Source organism: Oncorhynchus mykiss, chromosome 13 (assembly GCF_013265735.2).
Source record: "Oncorhynchus mykiss isolate Arlee chromosome 13, USDA_OmykA_1.1, whole genome shotgun sequence".
Lineage (NCBI taxonomy): Eukaryota > Metazoa > Chordata > Actinopteri > Salmoniformes > Salmonidae > Oncorhynchus > Oncorhynchus mykiss.
This window is the reverse complement of record NC_048577.1, coordinates 3,743,729-3,771,198: the sequence shown is the minus strand read 5'-3', so window position 1 is coordinate 3,771,198 and position 27,470 is coordinate 3,743,729. Positions and strand designations below refer to the sequence as shown.

At 47.3% G+C, this 27,470-nt stretch overlaps 1 protein-coding gene across 1 annotated transcript in view; it reads right to left on the bottom strand.

Moving 5' to 3' along the window:
• Positions 1-291: 291 nt before the first annotated feature.
• LOC110485341 (general transcription factor 3C polypeptide 1) overlaps positions 292-27,470 on the bottom strand; it is a 93,224-nt gene continuing 66,045 nt past the window's right edge. Inside the window, exons 32-40 of the mRNA XM_036942555.1 lie at positions 23,468-23,675; positions 23,006-23,314; positions 22,617-22,765; positions 12,322-12,557; positions 11,207-11,535; positions 7,978-8,392; positions 5,380-5,924; positions 889-1,013; positions 292-846 (exon numbers count right to left, since the gene is read on the bottom strand). Coding sequence (XP_036798450.1) covers positions 696-846; positions 889-1,013; positions 5,380-5,924; positions 7,978-8,392; positions 11,207-11,535; positions 12,322-12,557; positions 22,617-22,765; positions 23,006-23,314; positions 23,468-23,675 — 2,467 coding nt within the window. The 3' untranslated portion in view covers positions 292-695. The remainder of the gene's footprint in view (positions 847-888; positions 1,014-5,379; positions 5,925-7,977; positions 8,393-11,206; positions 11,536-12,321; positions 12,558-22,616; positions 22,766-23,005; positions 23,315-23,467; positions 23,676-27,470) is intronic.

Genomic DNA, 27,470 nt, shown 5'->3' with positions numbered 1-27,470 from the left:
TGTCTTTGGAAGAATAACTATTTAAATGTTTGACTAATTATTATTAATAACGATTAATCAATTAATTAAACAAATGATTGTTTAACAGTCGATGGAAGCTTGGAGAGGAATATACTTTTCATGCTGAATAAACTGAAAACATCATAAAGTTCAACTGTATTGAACAATTCTGTGCTTTTACAGGTGTCCATGTTGACAAACCATAAAACGTGTTCTGTTGTCTCTTTAAAAAATAAACTACATAACTTGTTTCATCTCAGATAAAAAAAAAAAAAAGCATCGCGAGTCTCATTTCACGATTTGAATTTTTATTAAATCACACTTTCAAGAAAACAATAACGAAACTGAAATGAAACCATTAACAGGTTTTCCCCAATGAAAGGACATCTAAGATGTGAAACTAAAAACTAAACATCTTTTTTTTTTTAGCTAAAATCTAATCTTGCTGTCTGGTAAGAGAGTCAGAACGAAAGACCTTTGGGTTAACCACTGTGAAGAAACTTGTTGTTTTAACTCCTGGGCCTATTAATCCTGATCAAGTAAAACTCCTGTCCCCTAGCAGTCCTGGTGTGTATCCACTGACAACTCAATGAAACCAAACAGAATCAATGGGAACGAAACGGACAGGGACTAACTTTCATTTTTCACAATATAAACTATTTTATTAGCACCCAGATCAGTTTTAACTCCAGTCCTTACTGTTTGTTCTCATGTTGTGCGAACTGGACCCACTGGTTCCAGTTGTTTTCATGGGGTAAAACCTGTCCTAGACGCAGACAGCAGTCGATGGTCGGCTCATAGAACACAGTGGTCGTCTCAGCCGGTCTTACCCCCGTCTCCTCCAGCCTCACCCCCGTCTCCTCCAGCCTCACCCCCGTCTCCTCCAGCCTCACCCCCGTCTCTCCCTCTCTCTCCTCCCCCACCATGAGGACGGCGGCTGGGCGGGAGAAGAGGGAGGGTTTGGGACGTCTGGTCACGTACCTCTTCTTGATACAGCCCAACTCAACGAGGGCCTGTGGGGAGGAGAGAGGAGGAGCAGAGGAGGGACGGGGAGAGGAGCAGAGGAGGGACGGGGAGAGGAGCAGGAGAGGAGGGACAGGGAGAGGAGCAGGAGAGGAGGGACGGGGATAGGAGCAGGAACAGAGGAGGAGTGGAGGAACAGATAGAGGAGGAGCGGAGGAGGGACGGGGAGAGGAGCAGAGGAGGGACGGAGAGAGGAGCAGAGGAGGGACAGGGAGAGGAGCAGGAGAGGTGGGACGGGAGAGAGAAGGACCAGAGGAAGAGGGGAGGGACGGGGAGAGGAGCAGGAGGGGAGGGACGGGGAGAGGAGCAGGAGGGGAGGGACGGGGAGAGGAGCAGGAGGGGAGGGACCGGGAGAGGAGCAGGAGAGGAGGGACCGGGAGAGGAGCAGGAGAGGAGGGACCGGGAGAGGAGCAGGAGAGGAGGGACCGGGAGAGGAGCAGGAGAGGAGGGACCGGGAGAGGAGCAGCAGAGGAGGGACCGGGAGAGGAGCAGGAGAGGAGGGACCGGGAGAGGAGCAGGAGAAGAGGGACGGGAGAGGAGCAGGAGAGGTGGGACGGCAGAGAGAAGGACCAGAGGAGGAGGGGAGGGACAGAGGAGGGACGGAGAGAGATGTGCAAGGAAGAAGAGGGAGAGATGAACATGAGTGAACCTGACCAGTACTGGTGATGTCAGCAGCTGTGAAGGAGCGGGTGGTTAGTTACATTACTTACCTTTCCTCTGTTGTATTTAATTATCTTTTGTCATTTTAAATGCAACAAATTGCCATTCAAACAATAACTATATTCTAATGAACTCAACCTTGAAGTCAATGATCAGCTGATCTAGCCTACATCCCCGATGATCAGCTGATCTAGCCTACATCCCCTCTGATCTAGCCTACATCCCCGATGATTAGCTGATCTAGCCTACATCCCCGAAGATCTAGCCTACATCCCCGATGATTAGCTGATCTAGCCTACATCCCCGAAGATCTGGTCTACATCCCGATGATCAGCTGATCTAGCCTACATCCCAGCTGATCTAGCCTACATCCCCGATGATCAGCTGATCTAGCCTACATCCCCGAAGATCTAGCCTACATCCCCGATGATTAGCTGATCTAGCCTACATCCCCGAAGATCTAGCCTACATCCCCGATGATCAGCTGATCTAGCCTACATCCCCGATGATCAGCTGATCTAGCCTACATCCCCGATGATCAGCTGATCTAGCCTACATCCCAGCTGATCTAGCCTACATCCCCGATGATCAGCTAATCTAGCCTACATCCCCGATGATCAGCTGATCTAGCCTACATCCCCGATGATCAGCTGATCTAGCCTACATCCCCGATGATCAGCTGATCTAGCCTACATCCCCGATGATCTAGCCTACATCCCAGCTGATCTAGCCTACATCCCCGATGATCAGCTGATCTAGCCTACATCCCCGATGATCAGCTGATCTAGCCTACATCCCCGATGATCAGCTGATCTAGCCTACATCCACGATGATCAGCTGATCTAGCCTACATCCCCGATGATCAGCTGATCTAGCCTACATCCCCGATGATCAGCTGATCTAGCCTACATCCCCGATGATCAGCTGATCTAGCCTACATCCCCGATGATCAGCTGATCTAGCCTACATCCCAGCTGATCTAGCCTACATCCCCGATGATCAGCTGATCTAGCCTACATCCCCGATGATCAGCTGATCTAGCCTACATCCCAGCTGATCTAGCCTACATCCCCGATGATCAGCTGATCTAGCCTACATCCCCGATGATTAGATGATCTAGCCTACATCCCCGAAGATCTAGCCTACATCCCCGATGATTAGCTGATCTAGCCTACATCCCCGAAGATCTGGTCTACATCCCGATGATCAGCTGATCTAGCCTACATCCCCGATGATCAGCTGATCTAGCCTACATCCCCGATGATCAGCTGATCTAGCCTACATCCCAGCTGATCTAGCCTACATCCCCGATGATCAGCTAATCTAGCCTACATCCCGATGATCAGCTGATCTAGCCTACATCCCCGATGATCAGCTGATCTAGTCTGCATCCCAGCTGATCTAGCCTACATCCCCGATGATCAGCTGATCTAGCCTACATCCCCGATGATCAGCTGATCTAGCCTACATCCCCGATGATCAGCTGATCTAGCCTACATCCCCGATGATCAGCTGATCTAGCCTACATCCCCGATGATCTAGCCTACATCCCAGCTGATCTAGCCTACATCCCCGATGATCAGCTGATCTAGCCTACATCCCCGATAATCAGCTGATCTAGCCTACATCCCCGATAATCAGCTGATCTAGCCTACATCCCAGCTGATCTAGCCTACATCCCCGATGATCAGCTGATCTAGCCTACATCCCCGATGATCAGCTGATCTAGCCTACATCCCCGATGATCAGCTGATCTAGCCTACATCCCCGATGATCAGCTGATCTAGCCTACATCCCGATGATCAGCTGATCTAGCCTACATCCCCGATGATCAGCTGATCTAGCCTACATCCCAGCTGATCTAGCCTACATCCCCGATGATCAGCTGATCTAGCCTACATCCCCGATGATCAGCTGATCTAGTCTGCATCCCAGCTGATCTAGCCTACATCCCCGATGATCAGCTGATCTAGCCTACATCCCCGATGATCAGCTGATCTAGCCTACATCCCCGATGATCAGCTGATCTAGTCTACATCCCCGATGATCAGCTGATCTAGCCTACATCCCTGATGATCTAGCCTACATCCCAGCTGATCTAGCCTACATCCCCGATGATCAGCTGATCTAGCCTACATCCCGATGATCAGCTGATCTAGCCTACATCCCCGATGATCAGCTGATCTAGCCTACATCCCCGATAATCAGCTGATCTAGCCTACATCCCCGATAATCAGCTGATCTAGCCTACATCCCAGCTGATCTAGCCTACATCCCCGATGATCAGCTAATCTAGCCTACATCCCCGATGATCAGCTGATCTAGCCTACATCCCCGATGATCAGCTGATCTAGTCTGCATCCCAGCTGATCTAGCCTACATCCCCGATGATCAGCTGATCTAGCCTACATCCCCGATGATCAGCTGATCTAGCCGACATCCCCGATGATCAGCTGATCTAGTCTACATCCCCGATGATCAGCTGATCTAGCCTACATCCCCGATGATCTAGCCTACATCCCAGCTGATCTAGCCTACATCCCAGCTGATCTAGCCTACATCCCGATGATCAGCTGATCTAGCCTACATCCCCGATGATCAGCTGATCTAGCCTACATCCCCGATGATCAGCTGATCTAGCCTACATCCCCGATGATCAGCTGATCTAGCCTACATCCCCGATGATCAGCTGATCTAGCCTACATCCCGATGATCAGCTGATCTAGCCTACATCCCCGCTGATCTAGCCTACATCCCCGATGATCAGCTGATCTAGCCTACATCCCCGATGATCAGCTGATCTAGCCTACATCCCCGATGATCAGCTGATCTAGCCTACATCCCCGATGATCAGCTGATCTAGCCTACATCCCGATGATCAGCTGATCTAGCCTACATCCCCGATGATCAGCTGATCTAGCCTACATCCCGATGATCAGCTGATCTAGCCTACATCCCCGCTGATCAGCTGATCTAGCCTACATCCCCGATGATCAGCTGATCTAGCCTACATCCCCGATGATCAGCTGATCTAGCCTACATCCCCGATGATCAGCTGATCTAGCCTACATCCCCGATGATCAGCTGATCTAGCCTACATCCCGATGATCAGCTGATCTAGCCTACATCCCCGCTGATCAGCTGATCTAGCCTACATCCCCGCTGATCAGCTGATCTAGCCTACATCCCCGATGATCAGCTGATCTAGCCTACATCCCCGATGATCAGCTGATCTAGCCTACATCCCCGCTGATCAGCTGATCTAGCCTACATCCCCGCTGATCTAGTCTACATCCCCGATGATCAGCTGATCTAGCCTACATCCCCGATGATCAGCTGATCTAGCCTACATCCCCGATGATCAGCTGATCTAGCCTACATCCCCGATGATCAGCTGATCTAGCCTACACCCCCGATGATCTGCTGATCTAGCCTACATCACAAGAAAATGGCTATATTAAAAAAAAAATGGTGAATTTGGCTATAGAAGCAGTAGAAATGGAATGAGGTTTAATTTTTGGGAATGTTGTTGAATGGAATGAGGTTTAATTTTTGGGAATGCTGTTGAATGGAATGAGGTTTAATTTTTGTGAATGCTGTTGAATGGAATGACGGTATAGTATTTATATATATATATGTTTAGCAGCTGCCCCACCAAAGGTCTGTGCACGGCCCTGGTGTGGTTGTCGTTCCTACCTGCACGAGGTCCAGTACCACCACTGGCTGCAAGACCCCTCTGTAGTGTTCCAGTAAGACGTGTTCTGGTAAACCGGGCCGGGTCATGACGTGGTAGAGGACAGCGTCCAGCATGCCTTTACACACCGGCCTGTTCAGACTGCCGTCCACGATACGCCACGGACGGCTGACGAACGACACGTCACACACGCCGCCGCTGTCGTCCTCTTCCTCGCGCAGACCGCTAGCTTCACCATCCTCTTCCTCACGCAGACCGCTAGCTTCACCGTCCTCTTCCTCGCGCAGACCGCTAGCTTCACCATCCTCTTCCTCACGCAGACTGCTAGCTTCACCATCCTCTTCCTCACGCAGACCGCTAGCTTCACCGTCCTCTTCCTCACGCAGACCGCTAGCTTCACCATCCTCTTCCTCACGCAGACCGCTAGCTTCACCATCCTCTTCCTTGCGCAGACCGCTAGCTTCACCATCCTCTTCCTCGCGCAGACTGCTAGCTTCACCATCCTCTTCCTCGGCTAGAGATGAAAATGGCTTCTCGCCGTCGCCCTCTGAGGAAAATAAAAAACACGATGAAACACACCGGTGAACAGATCGGGGGTCAGCTGTAGTCTCAGTGGTCTGGTTAACGGGGTCAGCTGTAGTCTGGTTAACGGGGTCAGCTGTAGTCTGTTTAACGGGGTCAGCTGTAGTCTGGTTAACGGGGTCAGCTGTGGTCTGGTTAACGGGGTCAGCTGTGGTCTGGTTAACGGGGTCAGCTGTGGTCTGGTTAACGGGGTCAGCTGTAGTCTGGTTAACGGGGTCAGCTGTGGTCTGGTTAACAGGGTCAGCTGTAGTCTCAGTCGTCTGGTTAACGGGGTCAGCTGTAGTCTCAGTGGTCTGGTTAACGGGGTCAGCTGTAGTCTGGTTAACGGGGCCAGCTGTAGTCTGGTTAACGGGGTCAGCTGTAGTCTGGTTAACGGGGTCAGCTGTAGTCTGGTTAACGGGGTCAGCTGTAGTCTGGTTAACGGCGTCAGCTGTAGTCTGGTTAACGGGGTCAGCTGTAGTCTGGTTAACGGGGTCAGCTGTAGTCTGGTTAACGGGGTCAGCTGTAGTCTGGTTAACGGGGTCAGCTGTAGTCTGGTTAACGGGGTCAGCTGTAGTCTGGTTAACGGGGTCAGCTGTAGTCTCAGTGGTCTGGTTAACGGGGTCAGCTGTAGTCTCAGTGGTCTGGTTAACGGGGTCAGCTGTAGTCTCAGTGGTCTGGTTAACGGGGTCAGCTGTAGTCTCAGTGGTCTGGTTAACGGGGTCAGCTGTGGTCTAGTTAACGGGGTCAGCTGTGGTCTGGTTAACGGGGTCAGCTGTGGTCTAGTTAACGGGCCAGCTGTGGTCTGGTTAACGGGGCCAGCTGTGGTCTGGTTAACGGGGCCAGCTGTAGTCTGGTTAACGGGGGTCAGCAGTAGTCTGGTTAACGGGGTCAGCTGTAGTCTGGTTAACGGGGTCAGCTGTAGTCTGGTTAACGGGGTCAGCTGTAGTCTGGTTAACGGGGTCAGCTGTAGTCTGGTTAACGGGGTCAGCTGTAGTCTGGTTAACGGGGTCAGCTGTAGTCTGGTTAACGGGGTCAGCTGTAGTCTGGTTAACGGCGTCAGCTGTAGTCTGGTTAACGGGGTCAGCTGTAGTCTGGTTAACGGGGTCAGCTGTAGTCTGGTTAACGGGGTCAGCTGTAGTCTGGTTAACGGGGTCAGCTGTAGTCTGGTTAACGGGGTCAGCTGTAGTCTGGTTAACGGGGTCAGCTGTAGTCTCAGTGGTCTGGTTAACGGGGTCAGCTGTAGTCTCAGTGGTCTGGTTAACGGGGTCAGCTGTAGTCTCAGTGGTCTGGTTAACGGGGTCAGCTGTAGTCTCAGTGGTCTGGTTAACGGGGTCAGCTGTGGTCTAGTTAACGGGGTCAGCTGTGGTCTGGTTAACGGGGTCAGCTGTGGTCTAGTTAACGGGCCAGCTGTGGTCTGGTTAACGGGGCCAGCTGTGGTCTGGTTAACGGGGCCAGCTGTAGTCTGGTTAACGGGGGTCAGCAGTAGTCTGGTTAACGGGGTCAGCTGTAGTCTGGTTAACGGGGTCAGCTGTAGTCTGGTTAACGGGGTCAGCTGTAGTCTGGTTAACGGGGTCAGCTGTAGTCTGGTTAACAGGGTCAGCTGTAGTCTGGTTAACGGGGTCAGCTGTAGTCTGGTTAACGGGGTCAGCTGTAGTCTGGTTAACGGGGTCAGCTGTAGTCTGGTTAACAGGGTCAGCTGTAGTCTGGTTAACGGGTCAGCTGTAGTCTGGTTAACGGGGTCAGCTGTAGTCTGGTTAACGGGGTCAGCTGTAGTCTGGTTAACGGGGTCAGCTGTAGTCTGGTTAACGGGTCAGCTGTAGTCTGGTTAACGGGGTCAGCTGTAGTCTGGTTAACGGGGTCAGCTGTAGTCTGGTTAACGGGGTCAGCTGTAGTCTGGTTAACGGGGTCAGCTGTAGTCTCAGTGGTCTGGTTAACGGGGTCAGCTGTAGTCTGGTTAACGGGGTCAGCTGTAGTCTGGTTAACGGGGTCAGCTGTAGTCTCAGTGGTCTGGTTAACGGGGTCAGCTGTAGTCTCACCTGTGCTCTGTTCTGTCTCAATGGTAGATGATGGTTCCTCATGTACCCTCTCTTCTTCTTTCTCTTCCTCCTCCTCCTCTCTTCTCTTCAGCCATCTCTCCTCTGAAGTCTCGTTCCTATCTTTCTCTTCAGGCTGCATCTTCTTCCTCTCCTCCTCCTCTTCCTCCATCAGCGTTTCTCTTCTCCCTCTCTTACTACGTGGTTCCTGCTCTCTGGGGGCCACCATTCTTCTCTTGCGGAGGAGGGGGTTGTGGTGCTTTCTGTCCCCAAAGGCAGAGGCTCCTCGCTGGGCTTGGTGTGGCCGGTCTCTCTGCCTCTCTGTGGAGGTCAGTAGCCAGGGCTCAGCGTGACTCAGTAACACCAGACGCACTGAGCTCCCTCCCACCTCCAACAACAGCTCTTCCTCCAGCAAGTCCTACAGCCAATCACAGAGGAGAAAATTGACACATGAACCATGAACCTGTATGTTCTGTTTCAGTGTCTCTACCTGTATGTTCTGTTTCAGCAGTGTGTTTCAGTGTCTCTACCTGTATGTTCTGTTTCAGTGTCTCTACCTGTATGTTCTGTTTCAGTGTGTTTCAGTGTGTCTCTACCTGTATGTTCTGTTTCAGTGTCTCTACCTGTATGTTCTGTTTCAGTGTCTCTACCTGTATGTTCTGTTTCAGTGTGTTTCAGTGTCTCTACCTGTATGTTCTGTTTCAGTGTCTCTACCTGTATGTTCTGTTTCAGTGTCTCTACCTGTATGTTCTGTTTCAGTGTCTCTACCTGTATGTTCTGTTTCAGTGTCTCTACCTGTATGTTCTGTTTCAGTGTGTTTCAGTGTCTCTACCTGTATGTTCTGTTTCAGTGTCTCTACCTGTATGTTCTGTTTCAGTGTGTTTCAGTGTCTCTACCTGTATGTTCTGTTTCAGTGTCTCTACCTGTATGTTCTGTTTCAGTGTGTTTCAGTGCGTCTCTACCTGTATGTTCTGTTTCAGTGTCTCTACCTGTATGTTCTGTTTCAGTGTGTTTCAGTGTCTCTACCTGTATGTTCTGTTTCAGTGTCTCTACCTGTATGTTCTGTTTCAGTGTCTCTACCTGTATGTTCTGTTTCAGTGTCTCTACCTGTATGTTCTGTTTCAGTGTGTTTCAGTGTCTCTACCTGTATGTTCTGTTTCAGTGTCTCTACCTGTATGTTCTGTTTCAGTGCGTTTCTACCTGTATGTTCTGTTTCAGTGTCTCTACCTGTATGTTCTGTTTCAGTGTGTTTCAGTGCGTCTCAGGAGAGAGAGGAGAGTACCTGTATGTTCTGTTTCAGGTGTCTCTACCTGTATGTTCTGTTTCAGTGTGTTTCAGTGTGTCTCTACCTGTATGTTCTGTTTCAGTGTCTCTACCTGTATGTTCTGTTTCAGTGTGTTTCAGTGTCTCTACCTGTATGTTCTGTTTCAGTCTCTCTACCTGTATGTTCTGTTTCAGTGTCTCTACCTGTATGTTCTGTTTCAGTGTCTCTACCTGTATGTTCTGTTTCAGTCTCTCTACCTGTATGTTCTGTTTCAGTGTCTCTACCTGTATGTTCTGTTTCAGTGTCTCTACCTGTATGTTCTGTTTCAGTGTCTCTACCTGTATGTTCTGTTTCAGTGTGTTTCAGTGTGTCTCTACCTGTATGTTCTGTTTCAGTGTCTCTACCTGTATGTTCTGTTTCAGTGTGTTTCAGTGCGTCTCTACCTGTATGTTCTGTTTCAGTGTCTCTACCTGTATGTTCTGTTTCAGTGTGTTTCAGTGCGTCTCTACCTGTATGTTCTGTTTCAGTGTCTCTACCTGTATGTTCTGTTTCAGTGTGTCTCTCTCTACCTGTATGTTCTGTTTCAGTGTGTTTCAGTGTCTCTACCTGTATGTTCTGTTTCAGTGTCTCTACCTGTATGTTCTGTTTCAGTGCGTTTCAGTGCGTTTCTACCTGTATGTTCTGTTTCAGTGTCTCTCTACCTGTATGTTCTGTTTCAGTGTCTCTACCTGTATGTTCTGTTTCAGTGTGTTTCAGTGTGTCTCTACCTGTATGTTCTGTTTCAGTGTCTCTACCTGTATGTTCTGTTTCAGTGTGTCTCTACCTGTATGTTCTGTTTCAGTGCGTCTCTACCTGTATGTTCTGTTTCAGTGCGTCTCTACCTGTATGTTCTGTTTCAGCGTCTCTACCTGTATGTTCTGTTTCAGTGTCTCTACCTGTATGTTCTGTTTCAGTGCGTTTCTACCTGTATGTTCTGTTTCAGTGTGTTTCAGTGCGTCTCAGGAGAGAGAGGAGAGTACCTGTATGTTCTGTTTCAGGTGTCTCTACCTGTATGTTCTGTTTCAGTGTGTTTCAGTGTCTCTACCTGTATGTTCTGTTTCAGTGTCTCTACCTGTATGTTCTGTTTCAGTGTCTCTACCTGTATGTTCTGTTTCAGTGTCTCTACCTGTATGTTCTGTTTCAGTGTGTTTCAGTGTGTCTCTACCTGTATGTTCTGTTTCAGTGTCTCTACCTGTATGTTCTGTTTCAGTGCGTCTCTACCTGTATGTTCTGTTTCAGCAGTGTGTTTCAGTGTCTCTACCTGTATGTTCTGTTTCAGTGTCTCTACCTGTATGTTCTGTTTCAGTGTCTCTACCTGTATGTTCTGTTTCAGTGTGTCTCTCTCTACCTGTATGTTCTGTTTCAGTGTGTTTCAGTGTGTCTCTACCTGTATGTTCTGTTTCAGTGTGTTTCAGTGTGTCTCTACCTGTATGTTCTGTTTCAGTGTCTCTACCTGTATGTTCTGTTTCAGTGTGTCTCTACCTGTATGTTCTGTTTCAGTGTGTTTCAGTGTCTCTACCTGTATGTTCTGTTTCAGTGTCTCTACCTGTATGTTCTGTTTCAGTGTCTCTACCTGTATGTTCTGTTTCAGTGTCTCTACCTGTATGTTGTTTCAGTGTGTCTCTACCTGTATGTTCTGTTTCAGTGTGTTTCAGTGTGTCTCTACCTGTATGTTCTGTTTCAGTGTCTCTACCTGTATGTTCTGTTTCAGTGTGTCTCTACCTGTATGTTCTGTTTCAGTGTGTTTCAGTGTCTCTACCTGTATGTTCTGTTTCAGTGTCTCTACCTGTATGTTCTGTTTCAGTGTGTTTCAGTGTCTCTACCTGTATGTTCTGTTTCAGTGTCTCTACCTGTATGTTCTGTTTCAGTGTCTCTACCTGTATGTTCTGTTTCAGTGTCTCTACCTGTATGTTGTTTCAGTGTCTCTACCTGTATGTACCGCTGCAGACCTCTGGTACGTCCGTCTCTCGGGTCGGCCAGGTGTGTGTGTGATGTCACCAGGTCCCGCCTGTCCAATCCGAAGGCTCCGTGTCTCTCCAGCGTTGCTCTGAGCTCTGCCACAGCACCAATGTCCTCTGGGCTATACCCTCTCTGAGTCACCAGACGCCCCTCACACACCTCTACGGAGGAGGAGGGGGAGAACGGGAGGGGGGAGGAGGAGGGAGAGGAGGAGGAGGAGGGATGGGCTCTGAGGGAATGGGAGAGTAAAGAGGGGAGGAGAGAGGGACCATGTCTGGAGAAGTCTATGGGAGGAGAGTCTGAGAGGAGGAGAGAGAGGATGAGGGAGAGAGAGGAGGGTGAGGGAGGGGAAGAGAGAGATGAGGGCGAGGGAGGGGGAGAGAGAGATGAGGGAGAGAGTAGGGTGAGGGAGGGGGAGAGAGAGATGAGGGAGAGAGGAGGGCGAGGGAGGGGAAGAGAGATGAGGGAGAGAGGAGGGCGAGGGAGGGGGAGAGAGAGACGAGGGAGAGAGGAGGGTGAGAGAGAGAGAGAGAGAGAGAATTCTTATGTGTTGTGTGTGTGTTTAGGTGTGTGTACAGCTGTGTGTACAGGTGTGTACCTACCCTGGGTAGTAAACAGTGTGTGTACAGGTGTGTGTACCTACCCTGGGTAATAAACAGTGTGTGTACCTACCCTGGGTAATAAACAGTGTGTGTACCTACCCTGGGTAATAAACAGTGTGTGTACAGGTGTGTGTACCTACCCTGGGTAATAAACAGTGTGTGTACCTACCCTGGGTAATAAACAGTGTGTGTACAGGTGTGTGTACCTACCCTGGGTAATAAACAGTGTGTGTACAGGTGTGTGTACCTACCCTGGGTAATAAACAGTGTGTGTACAGGTGTGTGTACCTACCCTGGGTAGTAAACAGTGTGTGTACCTACCCTGGGTAATAAACAGTGTGTGTACAGGTGTGCGTACCTACCCTGGGTAGTAAACAGTGTGTGTACAGGTGTGTACCTACCCTGGGTAATAAACAGTGTGTGCACAGGTGTGTGTACTTACCCTGGGTAATAAACAGTGTGTGTACAGGTGTGTGTACCTACCCTGGGTAATAAACAGTGTGTGCACAGGTGTGTGTCGTAGATATAGTCTCATGGTGCACGATTCCACCACGATACTATCGTTGGTGTTGAGGTTTCGGAGGTTGACGATCCCGGGAACGCAGTATCCACGCATCATCAGGTACTTGGTGTGGGACGCCTTGTGAGCCCTCACCTCGATCCCCCTCCGCCCCTCGTTCTCCTCTTCTTCATCATCATCCTCAGCCAGCACTGAGATACTGAGAGAAGAGACAAAGAGAGAGAGACAGACGGGGGCAGAGAGAGAGAGAGAGACAGACGGGGGCAGAGAGAGAGAGAGACACAGACGGGGGCAGAGAGAGACAGACGGGGGCAGAGAGAGAGAGAGAGACACAGACGGGGGCAGAGAGAGAGAGAGAGACAGACGGGGGCAGAGAGAGAGACACAGACGGGGGTAGAGAGAGACACAGATGGGGGCAGAGAGAGAGACACAGACGGGGCAGAGAGAGAGACACAGACGGGGGCAGAGAGAGAGACACAGACGGGGGCAGAGAGAGAGACACAGACGGGGGCAGAGAGAGAGACACAGACGGGGGTAGAGAGAGAGACACAGATGGGGGCAGAGAGAGAGACACAGATGGGGGCAGAGAGAGAGACACAGACGGGGGCAGAGAGAGACACAGATGGGGGCAGAGAGACACAGACAGGGGCAGAGAGAGAGACACAGACAGGGGCAGAGAGACAGACAGGGCGTCAGTAAATATGAGAATATGGAACAATACAATATGGATCTCCCCTACTTATTTGGACTGGGAAGATGAAACTTGGAATTTGGTGGATGTGTCTCTATACTCCAGCATGGTGTCTCTATACTCCAGCATGGTGTCTCTATACTCCAGCATGGTGTCTCTATACTCCAGCATGGTGGATGTGTCTCTATAGTCCAGCATGGTGGATGTGTCTCTATAGTCCAGCATGTTGGATGTGTCTCTATACTCCAGCATGGTGTCTCTATACTCCAGCATGGTGGATGTGTCTCTATACTCCAGCATGGTGGATGTGTCTCTATACTCCAGCGTGGTGTCTCTATACTCCAGCATGGTGGATGTGTCTCTATACTCCAGCATGGTGGATGTGTCTCTATAGTCCAGCATGGTGGATGTGTCTCTATACTCCAGCATGGTGGATGTGTCTCTATACTCCAGCATGGTGGATGTGTCTCTATAGTCCAGCATGGTGGATGTGTCTCTATACTCCAGCATGGTGGATGTGTCTCTATAGTCCAGCATGGTGTCTCTATAGTCCAGCATGGTGGATGTGTCTCTATACTCCAGCGTGGTGGATGTGTCTCTATAGTCCAGCATGGTGGATGTGTCTCTATACTCCAGCATGGTGGATGTGTCTCTATACTCCAGCATGGTGTCTCTATACTCCAGCATGGTGGATGTGTCTCTATAGTCCAGCATGGTGGATGTGTCTCTATACTCCAGCATGGTGGATGTGTTTCTATAGTCCAGCATGGTGGATGTGTCTCTATACTCCAGCATGGTGGATGTGTTTCTATAGTCCAGCATGGTGGATGTGTCTCTATACTCCAGCATGGTGGATGTGTCTCTATACTCCAGCATGGTGGATGTGTCTCTATAGTCCAGCATGGTGTCTCTATACTCCAGCATGGTGTCTCTATACTCCAGCATGGTGGATGTGTCTCTATACTCCAGCATGGTGGATGTGTCTCTATAGTCCAGCATGGTGTCTCTATACTCCAGCATGGTGTCTCTATACTCCAGCATGGTGGATGTGTCTCTATACTCCAGCATGGTGGATGTGTCTCTATACTCCAGCATGGTGGATGTGTCTCTATACTCCAGCATGGTGGATGTGTCTCTATAGTCCAGCATGGTGGATGTGTCTCTATACTCCAGCATGGTGGATGTGTCTCTATAGTCCAGCATGGTGTCTCTATAGTCCAGCGTGGTGTCTTTATACTCCAGCGTGGTGTCTCTATACTCCAGCGTGGTGTCTCTATACTCCAGCGTGGTGTCTCTATACTCCAGCGTGGTGTCTCTATACTCCAGCGTGGTGTCTCTATACTCCAGCGTGGTGTCTCTATACTCCAGCATGGTGTCTCTATACTCCAGCATGGTGTCTCTATACTCCAGCATGGTGTCTCTATACTCCAGCATGGTGTCTCTATACTCCAGCATGGTGTCTCTATACTCCAGCATGGTGTCTCTATACTCCAGCATGGTGTCTCTATACTCCAGCATGGTGGATGTGTCTCTATACTCCAGCATGGTGGATGTGTCTCTATACTCCAGCATGGTGTCTTTATACTCCAGCGTGGTGTCTCTATACTCCAGCGTGGTGTCTCTATACTCCAGCGTGGTGTCTCTATACTCCAGCGTGGTGTCTCTATACTCCAGCATGGTGTCTCTATAGTCCAGCATGGTGTCTCTATACTCCAGCATGGTGGATGTGTCTCTATTCTCCAGCATGGTGTCTCTATACTCCAGCATGGTGTCTCTATACTCCAGCATGGTGGATGTGTCTCTATACTCCAGCATGGTGTCTCTATACTCCAGCATGGTGTCTCTATACTCCAGCATGGTGTCTCTATACTCCAGCATGGTGTCTCTATACTCCAGCATGGTGTCTCTATACTCCAGCATGGTGTCTCTATACTCCAGCATGGTGTCTCTATACTCCAGCATGGTGTCTCTATACTCCAGCATGGTGTCTCTATACTCCAGCATGGTGTCTCTATACTCCAGCATGGTGTCTCTATACTCCAGCATGGTGGATGTGTCTCTATACTCCAGCATGGTGTCTCTATACTCCAGCATGGTGGATGTGTCTCTATACTCCAGCATGGTGTCTCTATACTCCAGCATGGTGGATGTGTCTCTATACTCCAGCATGGTGTCTCTATAGTCCAGCATGGTGGATGTGTCTCTATACTCCAGCATGGTGGATGTGTCTCTATACTCCAGCATGGTGTCTCTATACTCCAGCATGGTGTCTCTATACTCCAGCATGGTGTCTCTATACTCCAGCATGGTGTCTCTATAGTCCAGCATGGTGTCTCTATAGTCCAGCATGGTGTCTCTATACTCCAGCATGGTGGATGTGTCTCTATACTCCAGCATGGTGGATGTGTCTCTATACTCCAGCATGGTGTCTCTATAGTCCAGCATGGTGTCTCTATAGTCCAGCATGGTGTCTCTATAGTCCAGCATGGTGTCTCTATACTCCAGCATGGTGTCTCTATACTCCAGCATGGTGTCTCTATACTCCAGCATGGTGTCTCTATACTCCAGCATGGTGTCTCTATACTCCAGCATGGTGTCTCTATACTCCAGCATGGTGTCTCTATACTCCAGCATGGTGTCTCTATACTCCAGCATGGTGTCTCTATACTCCAGCATGGTGTCTCTATACTCCAGCATGGTGTCTCTATACTCCAGCATGGTGGATGTGTCTCTATACTCCAGCATGGTGGATGTGTCTCTATACTCCAGCATGGTGTCTTTATACTCCAGCGTGGTGTCTCTATACTCCAGCGTGGTGTCTCTATACTCCAGCGTGGTGTCTCTATACTCCAGCATGGTGTCTCTATACTCCAGCATGGTGTCTCTATAGTCCAGCATGGTGTCTCTATACTCCAGCATGGTGGATGTGTCTCTATTCTCCAGCATGGTGTCTCTATACTCCAGCATGGTGTCTCTATACTCCAGCATGGTGGATGTGTCTCTATACTCCAGCATGGTGTCTCTATACTCCAGCATGGTGTCTCTATACTCCAGCATGGTGTCTCTATACTCCAGCATGGTGTCTCTATACTCCAGCATGGTGTCTCTATACTCCAGCATGGTGTCTCTATACTCCAGCATGGTGTCTCTATACTCCAGCATGGTGTCTCTATACTCCAGCATGGTGTCTCTATACTCCAGCATGGTGTCTCTATACTCCAGCATGGTGTCTCTATACTCCAGCATGGTGTCTCTATACTCCAGCATGGTGTCTCTATACTCCAGCATGGTGGATGTGTCTCTATACTCCAGCATGGTGTCTCTATACTCCAGCATGGTGGATGTGTCTCTATACTCCAGCATGGTGTCTCTATACTCCAGCATGGTGGATGTGTCTCTATACTCCAGCATGGTGTCTCTATAGTCCAGCATGGTGGATGTGTCTCTATACTCCAGCATGGTGGATGTGTCTCTATACTCCAGCATGGTGTCTCTATACTCCAGCATGGTGTCTCTATACTCCAGCATGGTGTCTCTATACTCCAGCATGGTGTCTCTATAGTCCAGCATGGTGTCTCTATAGTCCAGCATGGTGTCTCTATAGTCCAGCATGGTGGATGTGTCTCTATACTCCAGCATGGTGGATGTGTCTCTATACTCCAGCATGGTGGATGTGTCTCTATACTCCAGCATGGTGTCTCTATAGTCCAGCATGGTGGATGTGTCTCTATACTCCAGCATGGTGGATGTGTCTCTATACTCCAGCATGGTGTCTCTATAGTCCAGCATGGTGGATGTGTCTCTATACTCCAGCATGGTCTCTCTATACTCCAGCATGGTGGATGTGTCTCTATAGTCCAGCATGGTGTCTCTATACTCCAGCATGGTGGATGTGTCTCTATACTCCAGCATGGTGTCTCTATACTCCAGCATGGTGGATGTGTCTCTATACTCCAGCATGGTGGATGTGTCTCTATAGTCCAGCATGGTGGATGTGTCTCTATACTCCAGCATGGTGGATGTGTCTCTATACTCCAGCATGGTGGATGTGTCTCTATACTCCAGCATGGTGGATGTGTCTCTATAGTCCAGCATGGTGGATGTGTCTCTATACTCCAGCATGGTGGATGTGTCTCTATAGTCCAGCATGGTGTCTCTATAGTCCAGCATGGTGGATGTGTCTCTATACTCCAGCATGGTCTCTCTATACTCCAGCATGGTGGATGTGTCTCTATAGTCCAGCATGGTGTCTCTATACTCCAGCATGGTGGATGTGTCTCTATACTCCAGCATGGTGGATGTGTCTCTATACTCCAGCATGGTGTCTCTATACTCCAGCATGGTGTCTCTATACTCCAGCATGGTGTCTCTATACTCCAGCATGGTGTCTCTATACTCCAGCATGGTGGATGTGTCTCTATACTCCAGCATGGTGGATGTGTCTCTATAGTCCAGCATGGTGGATGTGTCTCTATACTCCAGCATGGTGGATGTGTCTCTATACTCCAGCATGGTGGATGTGTTTCTATAGTCCAGCATGGTGGATGTGTCTCTATACTCCAGCATGGTGGATGTGTCTCTATACTCCAGCATGGTGGATGTGTCTCTATACTTCAGCATGGTGGATGTGTCTCTATAGTCCAGCATGGTGTCTCTATAGTCCAGCATGGTGGATGTGTCTCTATACTCCAGCATGGTGTCTCTATAGTCCAGCATGGTGGATGTGTCTCTATACTCCAGCATGGTGGATGTGTCTCTATACTCCAGCATGGTGGATGTGTCTCTATACTCCAGCGTGGTGTCTCTATACTCCAGCATGGTGGATGTGTCTCTATACTCCAGCATGGTGGATGTGTCTCTATACTCCAGCATGGTGGATGTGTCTCTATAGTCCAGCATGGTGGATGTGTCTCTATACTCCAGCATGGTGGATGTGTCTCTATACTCCAGCATGGTGGATGTGTCTCTATACTCCAGCATGGTGTCTCTATACTCCAGCATGGTGGATGTGTCTCTATACTCCAGCATGGTGGATGTGTCTCTATAGTCCAGCATGGTGTCTCTATAGTCCAGCATGGTGGATGTGTCTCTATACTCCAGCATGGTGTTTCTATCTGTTTTACCATTTTTAAATGAAAGCACCTCATGCATCTCGTCCCATTTGAAGGGAAACGTATGCATTTGGACCACTCCATTGGCCACGCCCACTGGAGACCCATTACAGGAGGTAACTGTTATCTGACTACATTTTACCCCAGGAGACCCATTACAGGGGGTAACTGTTATCTGACTACATGTTACCCCAGGAGACCCATTACAGGGGGTAACTGTTATCTGACTACATTTTACCCCATGATACCCATTACAGGGGGCAACTGTTATCTGACTACATGTTACCCCAGGAGACCCATTACAGGGGGTAACTGTTATCTGACTACATTTTACCCCATGATACCCATTACAGGAGGTACCTGTACATATCAAGGTAGCTTTGTTCACATCAGGGGAACGGAACAAGGAGTGAACTGAGTCATGACCACTCCATTGGCCACGCCCACTGGAGACCCATTACAGGAGGTAACTGTTATCTGACTACATTTTACCCCAGGAGACCCATTACAGGGGGTAACTGTTATCTGACTACATGTTACCCCAGGAGACCCATTACAGGGGGTAACTGTTATCTGACTACATTTTACCCCATGATACCCATTACAGGGGGTAACTGTTATCTGACTACATTTAACCCGATGATACCCATTACAGGGGGTAACTGTTATCTGACTACATTTTACCCCATGATACCCATTACAGGGGGTAACTGTTATCTGACTACATTTTACCCCATGATACCCATTACAGGAGGTACCTGTACATATCAAGGTAGCTTTGTTCACATCAGGGGAACGGAACAAGGAGTGAACTGAGTCATGAATCCCCGCTCTGTTCATGTCAGGGGAACTGAGCCAGGAGTGAGCTGATTCATGAATCCCCGCTCTGTTCATGTCAGGGGAACTGAGCCAGGAGTGAACTGATTCATGAATCACCGCACTGTTCACGTCAGGGGAGTTGAGTATTGAAAGTGTATGTCTTATTTTAAATGTATGTAATTCTGTCCTGTAATGTCTAGTAATGTTGTGTATGTCGTCATGTTTCATGTTCTGTGCGGATCCCAGGAAGAGTAGCTGCTGCAATCGCCACAGCTAATGAGGATGCTAATACAATCACAGCTAATGAGGATGCTAATACAATCACAGCTAATGAGGATGCTAATACAATCACAGCTAATGAGGATGCTAATACAATCACAGCTAATGAGGATGCTAATACAATCACAGCTAATGAGGATGCTAATACAATCACAGCTAATGAGGATGCTAATACAATCACAGCTAATGAGGATGCTAATACAATCACAGCTAATGAGGATGCTAATACAATCACAGCTAATGAGGATGCTAATACAATCACAGCTAATGAGGATGCTAATACAATCACAGCTAATTTTTATTTTACCTTTATTTAACTAGGCAAGTCAGTTAAGAACAAATTCTTATTTTCAATGACGGCCTAGGAACAGTGGGTTAACTGCCTGTTCAGGGGCAGAACGACAGATTTGTACCTTGTCAGCTCGGGGGTTTGAACTTACAACTTTCCGGTTACTAGTCCAACACTCTAACCACTAGGCTACCCTGCCGCCCTAATGAGGATGCTAATACAATCACAGCTAATGAGGATGCTAATATAATACTGATAACTATATGAAACACTTTTTCAAATCCCAAAATGCTGGAGTATGAGGCCAAATTAAACGTTTTAGCGTCACTGTCCAAATAAATAAGTAGGGACTGTAAATTAATATGGATCTGGGGCTATAGGGGACTGTAGAATAATATAGATCTGGGGCTATAGGGGACTGTATAATAATATGGATCTGGGGCTATAGGGGACTGTAAATTAATATGGATCTGGGGCTATAGGGGACTGTATAATAATATGGATCTGGGGCTATAGGGGACTGTAAATTAATATGGATCTGGGGCTATAGGGGACTGTATAATAATATGGATCTGGGGCTATAGGGGACTGTAAATTAATATGGATCTGGGGCTTTAGGGGACTGTATAATAATATGGATCTGGGGCTTTAGGGGACTGTATAATAATATGGATCTGGGGCTATAGGGGACTGTAAATTAATATGGATCTGGGGCTATAGGGGACTGTATAATAATATGGATCTGGGGCTATAGGGGACTGTAAATTAATATGGATCTGGGGCTATAGGGGACTGTATAATAATATGGATCTGGGGCTATAGGGGACTGTATAATAATATGGATCTGGGGCTATAGGGGACTGTAAATTAATATGGATCTGGGGCTATAGGGGACTGTAAATTAATATGGATCTGGGGCTATAGGGGACTGTAAATTAATATGGATCTGGGGCTATAGGGGACTGTAAATTAATATGGATCTGGGGCTATAGGGGCCTGTATAATAATATGGATCTGGGGCTATAGGGGCCTGTATAATAATATGGATCTGGGGCTATAGGGGACTGTAAATTAATATGGATCTGGGGCTATAGGGGCCTGTATAATAATATGGATCTGGGGCTATAGGGGCCTGTATAATAATATGGATCTGGGGCTATAGGGGACTGTAAATTAATATGGATCTGGGGCTATAGGGGACTGTATAATAATATGGATCTGGGGCTATATGGGACTGTATAATAATATGGATCTGGGGCTATAGGGGACTGTATAATAATATGGATCTGGGGCTATAGGGGACTGTATAATAATATGGATCTGGGGCTATAGGGGACTGTATAATAACATGGATCTGGGGCTATAGGGAACTGTATAATAATCTGGATCTGGGGCTATAGGGGACTGTATAATAATATGGATCTGAGGCTATAGGGGACTGTATAATAATATGGATCTGGGGCTATAGGGGACTGTATAATAATATGGATCTGGGGCTATAGGGGACTGTAAATTAATATGGATCTGGGGCTATAGGGGACTGTATAATAATATGGATCTGGGGCTATAGGGGACTGTAAATTAATATGGATCTGGGGCTATAGGGGACTGTATAATAATATGGATCTGGGGCTATAGGGGACTGTATAATAATATGGATCTGGGACTATAGGGGACTGTATAATAACATGGATCTGGGGCTATAGGGAACTGTATAATAATCTGGATCTGGGGCTATAGTATAATAATATGGATCTGGGGCTATAGGGGCCTGTATAATAATATGGATCTGGGGCTATAGGGGACTGTATAATAATATGGATCTGGGGCTATAGGGGACTGTATAATAATATGGATCTGGGGCTATATGGGACTGTATAATAATATGGATCTGGGGCTATAGGGGACTGTATAATAATATGGATCTGGGGCTATAGGGGACTGTATAATAATATGGATCTGGGGCTATAGGGGACTGTATAATACTATGGATCTGGGGCTATAGGGGACTGTATAATAATATGGATCTGGGGCTATAGGGGACTGTATAATACTATGGATCTGGGGCTATAGGGGACTGTATAATAATATGGATCTGGGCTAGAGTATAATAATATGGATCTGGGGCTATAGGGGACTGTATAATAATATGGATCTGGGGCTATAGGGGACTGTATAATAATATGGATCTGGGGCTATAGGGGACTGTATAATAATATGGATCTGGGGCTATAGGGGACTGTATAATAATATGGATCTGGGGCTATAGGGGACTGTATAATAATATGGATCTGGGCTAGAGTATAATAATATGGATCTGGGGCTATAGGGGACTGTATAATAATATGGATCTGGGGCTATAGGGGACTGTAGAATAATATGGATCTGGGGCTATAGGGGACTGTAGAATAATATGGATCTGGGGCTATAGGGGACTGTATAATAATATGGATCTGGGGCTATAGGGGACTGTAGAATAATATGGATCTGGGGCTATAGGGGACTGTAGAATAATATGGATCTGGGGCTATAGGGGACTGTAGAATAATATGGATCTGGGGCTATAGGGGACTGTAGAATAATATGGATCTGGGGCTATAGGGGACTGTATAATAATATGGATCTGGGGCTATAGGGGACTGTATAATAATATGGATCTGGGCTAGAGTATAATAATATGGATCTGGGGCTATAGGGGACTGTATAATAATATGGATCTGGGGCTATAGGGGACTGTAGAATAATATGGATCTGGGGCTATAGGGGACTGTAGAATAATATGGATCTAGGAAAAACTAATTTGGAGAAACAACTTTTCATTTTAGACAGAGAGAAAGAAGGAGTGCCAGAGAAAGGGTTGGGTGTGCGCGTGTAGCTGTGTGTTCTGGTGTGTTTAGGTGTGTATAGGTGTGTGTGTGTGTGTGTGTGTGTGTGTGTGTGTGTGTAGGTGTGTGTGTGTGTAGGTGTGTGTGTGTGTAGGTGTGTGTGTGTGTAGGTGTGTGTGTGTGTAGGTGTGTGTGTGTGTAGGTGTGTAGGTGTATAGGTGTGTGTAGGTAGGTGTGTGTATACCTCTTAACCACCTCATTGTCCACCATGGTGCTGTCCAACACCACTATGTGTTCAGGTATGGAGACGTGGACTGACAGCAGACCCAGAGTCATCAGACTGAGACAGGCCAGAGTGGCGCCCCCCGGGGACTCCAGAGAGAACTGCAACATCTGGAGAACGCGTGATTTAATTAACGGAACATTGATGAACTCCGTTATCTTATACAGGGGATCTCATTAAACCCAATTAAACAGTGTGTGAACTGAACAGAGGAATCAGCATCAGAGCTAGAACAAAGTACATATGAAGACAGTTGCTGCTATGTTTAGGAAGTGGCACTGGCATTTTCAGCTTTGTAGAGGAAACATTTCACTATTAAATAGTACAAACCACAAGGGAACTGAACCCACCTCAGTGAGATCCAGAGGGAGAGAGGGGTCAAGGCCCAACTCCGGCTCCTCCGTCTGGGTGAGAGGACAGGAGGCAGGGTCCCCGGAGGTAGACTCAACTCCACGGACGGTAAAATACGAGACCTGTTCTTCCACTTGGTTGTGGGCCGCGTTGTCCTCGTTCTCCTCCAATTGCTCGTTCTCTGTGTTCTTCCCTCTGTCTTCTGTCTCCATATCTTCATCTTTCTCTTTTTCTCTCTCCTCCTCCCCTCTTTCCTTATCCATATTCTCCTCACTTCTCTCCTCCCCTCTCTCTCTCTCCATGCCCACCTCCCCTCTCTCCGTGCCCACCTCCCCTCTCTCCGTGCCCACCTCCCCTCTCTCCGTGCCCACCTCCTCTCTCTCCGTGCCCACCTCCCCTCTCTCCGTGCCCACCTCCCCTCTCTCCGTGCCCACCTCCCCTCTCTCCGTGCCCACCTCCCCTCTCTCCATGCCCACCTCCCCTCTCTCCATGCCCACCTCCCCTCTCTCCATGCCCACCTCCCCTCTCTCCATGCTCTCCCTCTTCTCCTTTCCTTCGTGTATGAAGACCGTGGAAGGGTGGTTGTCTCCAGTCCCGTTCTCACTCAAGGCCTGCATGAAGTCAAACACCTCTGTACACAGACCAGTGGGCAGACGCCATGTAAAACACCTACAGGAGAGAGGAGAGTGGGGGGGGGAGTGGGAGGTGGCGAGGGAGAGAGGAGAGTGTGGGGGGGGGAGTGGGAGGTGGCGAGAGAGAGAGGAGAGTGGGGGGGAGAGTGGGAGGTGGCGAGGGAGAGAGGAGAGTGGGGGTGGCGAGGGAGAGAGGAGAGTGGGGGTGGGGGGGAGAGTGGAGAGTGGGGGGGGGGAGTGGGAGGTGGTGAGGGAGAGAGGAGAGTGGGGGGGGGAGTGGGAGGTGGTGAGGGAGAGAGGAGAGTGGGGGGGGAGTGGGAGGTGGTGAGGGAGAGAGGAGAGTGGGGGGGAGGGGAGTGGGAGGTGGTGAGGGAGAGAGGAGAGTGGGGGGGGAGTGGGAGGTGGTGAGGGAGAGAGGAGAGTGGGGGGGGGGGGGGGAGTGGGAGGTGGTGAGGGAGAGAGGAGAGTGGGGGGGGGAGTGGGAGGTGGTGAGGGAGAGAGGAGTAGTTGTGTTACTAACCTGTAATAGTGTTACTAACCTGTAGTAGCTAGTAGTGTTATTACCCGGTAGTAGTGTTACTACCCTGTAGTAGTGTTACTACCCTGTAGTAGTGTTACTAACCTGTAGTAGCTAATAGTGTTATTACCCTGTAGTAGTGTTACTACCCTGTAGTAGTGTTACTAACCTGTAGTAGCTAATAGTGTTATTACGCTGTACTAGTGTTACTACCCTGTAGTAGTGTTACTAACCTGTAGTAGCTAATAGTGTTATTACCCTGTAGTAGTGTTACTGACCTGTAGTAGTGTTACTAACCTGTAGTAGTGTTACTAACCTGTAGTAGTGTTATTACCCTGTAGTAGTGTTGTTACCCGGTAGTAGTGTTACTAACCTGTAGTAGTGTTACTAACCTGTAGTAGCTAGTAGTGTTATTACCCAGTAGTAGTGTTACTAACCTGTAGTAGCTAGTAGTGTTATTACCCTGTAGTAGTGTTACTAACCTGTAGTAGCTAGTAGTGTTATTACCCTGTAGTGTTACTAACCTGTAGTAGTGTATCTACCCTGTAGTAGTGTTACTAACCTGTAGTAGTGTTACAAACCTGTAGTAGCTAGTAGTGTTATTACCCTGTAGTAGTGTTACAAACCTGTAGTAGTGTTACTAACCTGTAGTAACTAGTAGTGCTATTACCCTGTAGTAGTGTTACTAACCTGTAGTAACTAGTAGTGTTATTACCCTGTAGTGTTACTAACCTGTAGTAGTGTATCTACCCTGTAGTAGTGTTACTAACCTGTAGTAGCTAGTAGTGTTATTACCCTGTAGTAGTGTTACTAACCTGTAGTAACTAGTAGTGTTATTACCCTATAGTAGTGTTACTAACCTGTAGTAGCTAGTAGTGTTATTACCCTGTAGTAGTGTTACTAACCTGTAGTAGTGTTACTAACCTGTAGTAACTAGTAGTGTTATTACCCTGTAGTAGTGTTACTAACCTGTAGTAACTAGTAGTGTTATTACCCTGTAGTAGTGTTACTAACCTGTAGTAACTAGTAGTGTTATTACCCTATAGTAGTGTTACTAACCTGTAGTAGCTAGTAGTGTTATTACCCTGTAGTAGTGTTACTAACCTGTAGTAGTGTTACTAACCTGTAGTAACTAGTAGTGTTATTACCCTGTAGTAGTGTTACTAACCTGTAGTAGTGTTACTAACCTGTAGTAACTAGTAGTGTTATTGCCCTGTAGTAGTGTTACTAACCTGTAGTAGTGTTACTAACCTGTAGTAGCTAGTAGTGTTATTACCTGTAGTAGTGTTACTAACCTGTAGTAGTGTTACTAACCTGTAGTAGTGTTACTAACCTGTAGTAGTGTTACTAACCTGTAGTAGCTAGTAATATTATTACCCAGTAGTAGTGTTACTAACCTGTAGTAGCTAGTAGTGGTATTACCCTGTAGTAGTGTTACTAACCTGTAGTAGTGTTACTAACCTGTAGTAACTAGTAGTGTTATTACCCAGTAGTAGTGTTACTAACCTGTAGTAACTAGTGTTATTACCCTATTGTAGTGTTATTAACCTGTAGTAGTGTTACTAACCTGTAGTAACTAGTAGTGCTGTTACCCAGTAGTAGTGTTACTAACCTGTAGTAACTAGTAGTGTTGTTACACTGTAGTAGTGTTACTAACCTGTAGTAACTAGTAGTGTTATTACCCTGTAGTAGTGTTACTAACCTGTAGTAGTGTTACTAACCTGTAGTAACTAGTAGTGCTGTTACCCAGTAGTAGTGTTACTAACCTGTAGTAGTGTTACTAACCTGTAGTAACTAGTAGTGTTGTTACACTGTAGTAGTGTTACTAACCTGTAGTAGTGTTACTAACCTGTAGTAGTGTTACTAACCTGTAGTAACTAGTAGTGTTATTACCCTGTAGTAGTGTTACTAACCTGTAGTAGTGTTACTAACCTGTAGTAACTAGTAGTGTTATTACCCTGTAGTAGTGTTACTAACCTGTAGTAGTGTTACTAACCTGTAGTAGCTAGTAGTGTTATTACCCTGTAGTAGTGCTATTACCCTGTAGTAGTGTTACTAACCTGTAGTAACTAATAGTGTTATTACCCTGTAGTAGTGTTATTACCCTGTAGTAGTGTTACTAACCTGTAGTAGTGTATCTACCCTGTAGTAGTGTTACTAACCTGTAGTAACTAATAGTGTTATTACCCTGTAGTAGTGTTACTAACCTGTAGTAACTAGTAGTGTTTTTACCCTGTAGTAGTGTTACTAACCTGTAGTAACTAATAGTGTTATTACCCTGTAGTAGTGTTACTAACCTGTAGTAGTGTTACTAACCTGTAGTAACTAATATTGTTATTACCCTGTAGTAGTGTTACTAACCTGTAGTAGTGTTATTACCCTGTAGTAGTGTTACTAACCTGTAGTAACTAGTAGTGTTATTACCCTATAGTAGTGTTACTAACCTGTAGTAACTAATATTGTTATTACCCTGTAGTAGTGTTACTAACCTGTAGTAGTGTTATTACCCTGTAGTAGTGTTACTAACCTGTAGTAACTAGTAGTGTTATTACCCTATAGTAGTGTTACTAACCTGTAGTAGTGTTACTAACCTGTAGTAGCTAGTAGTGTTATTACCGGTAGTAGTGTTACTAACCTGTAGTAGTGTTACTAACCTGTAGTAGTGTTACTAACCTGTAGTAGCTAGTAGTGTTATTACCCTGTAGTAGTGTTACTAACCTGTAGTAGTGTTACTAACCTGTAGTAACTAGTAGTGTTATTACCGGTAGTAGTGTTACTAACCTGTAGTAGTGTTACTAACCTGTAGTAGCTAGTAGTGTTATTACCGGTAGTAGTGTTACTAACCTGTAGTAGTGTTACTAACCTGTAGTAGTGTTACTAACCTGTAGTAACTAGTAGTGTTATTACCCTGTAGTAGTGTTACTAACCTGTAGTAACTAGTAGTGTTATTACCCTGTAGTAGTGTTACTAACCTGTAGTAGTGTATCTACCCTATAGTAGTGTTACTAACCTGTAGTAACTAGTAGTGTTATTGCCCTGTAGTAGTGTTACTAACCTGTAGTAGTGTTACTAACCTGTAGTAACTAGTAGTGTTATTGCCCTGTAGTAGTGTTACTAACCTGTAGTAGTGTTACTAACCTGTAGTAGCTAGTAGTGTTATTACCGGTAGTAGTGTTACTAACCTGTAGTAGTGTTACTAACCTGTAGTAGTGTTACTAACCTGTAGTAACTAGTAGTGTTATTACCCGGTAGTAGTGTTACTAACCTGTAGTGTTACTACCCTGTAGTAGTGTTACTAACCCGTAGTAGTGTTAC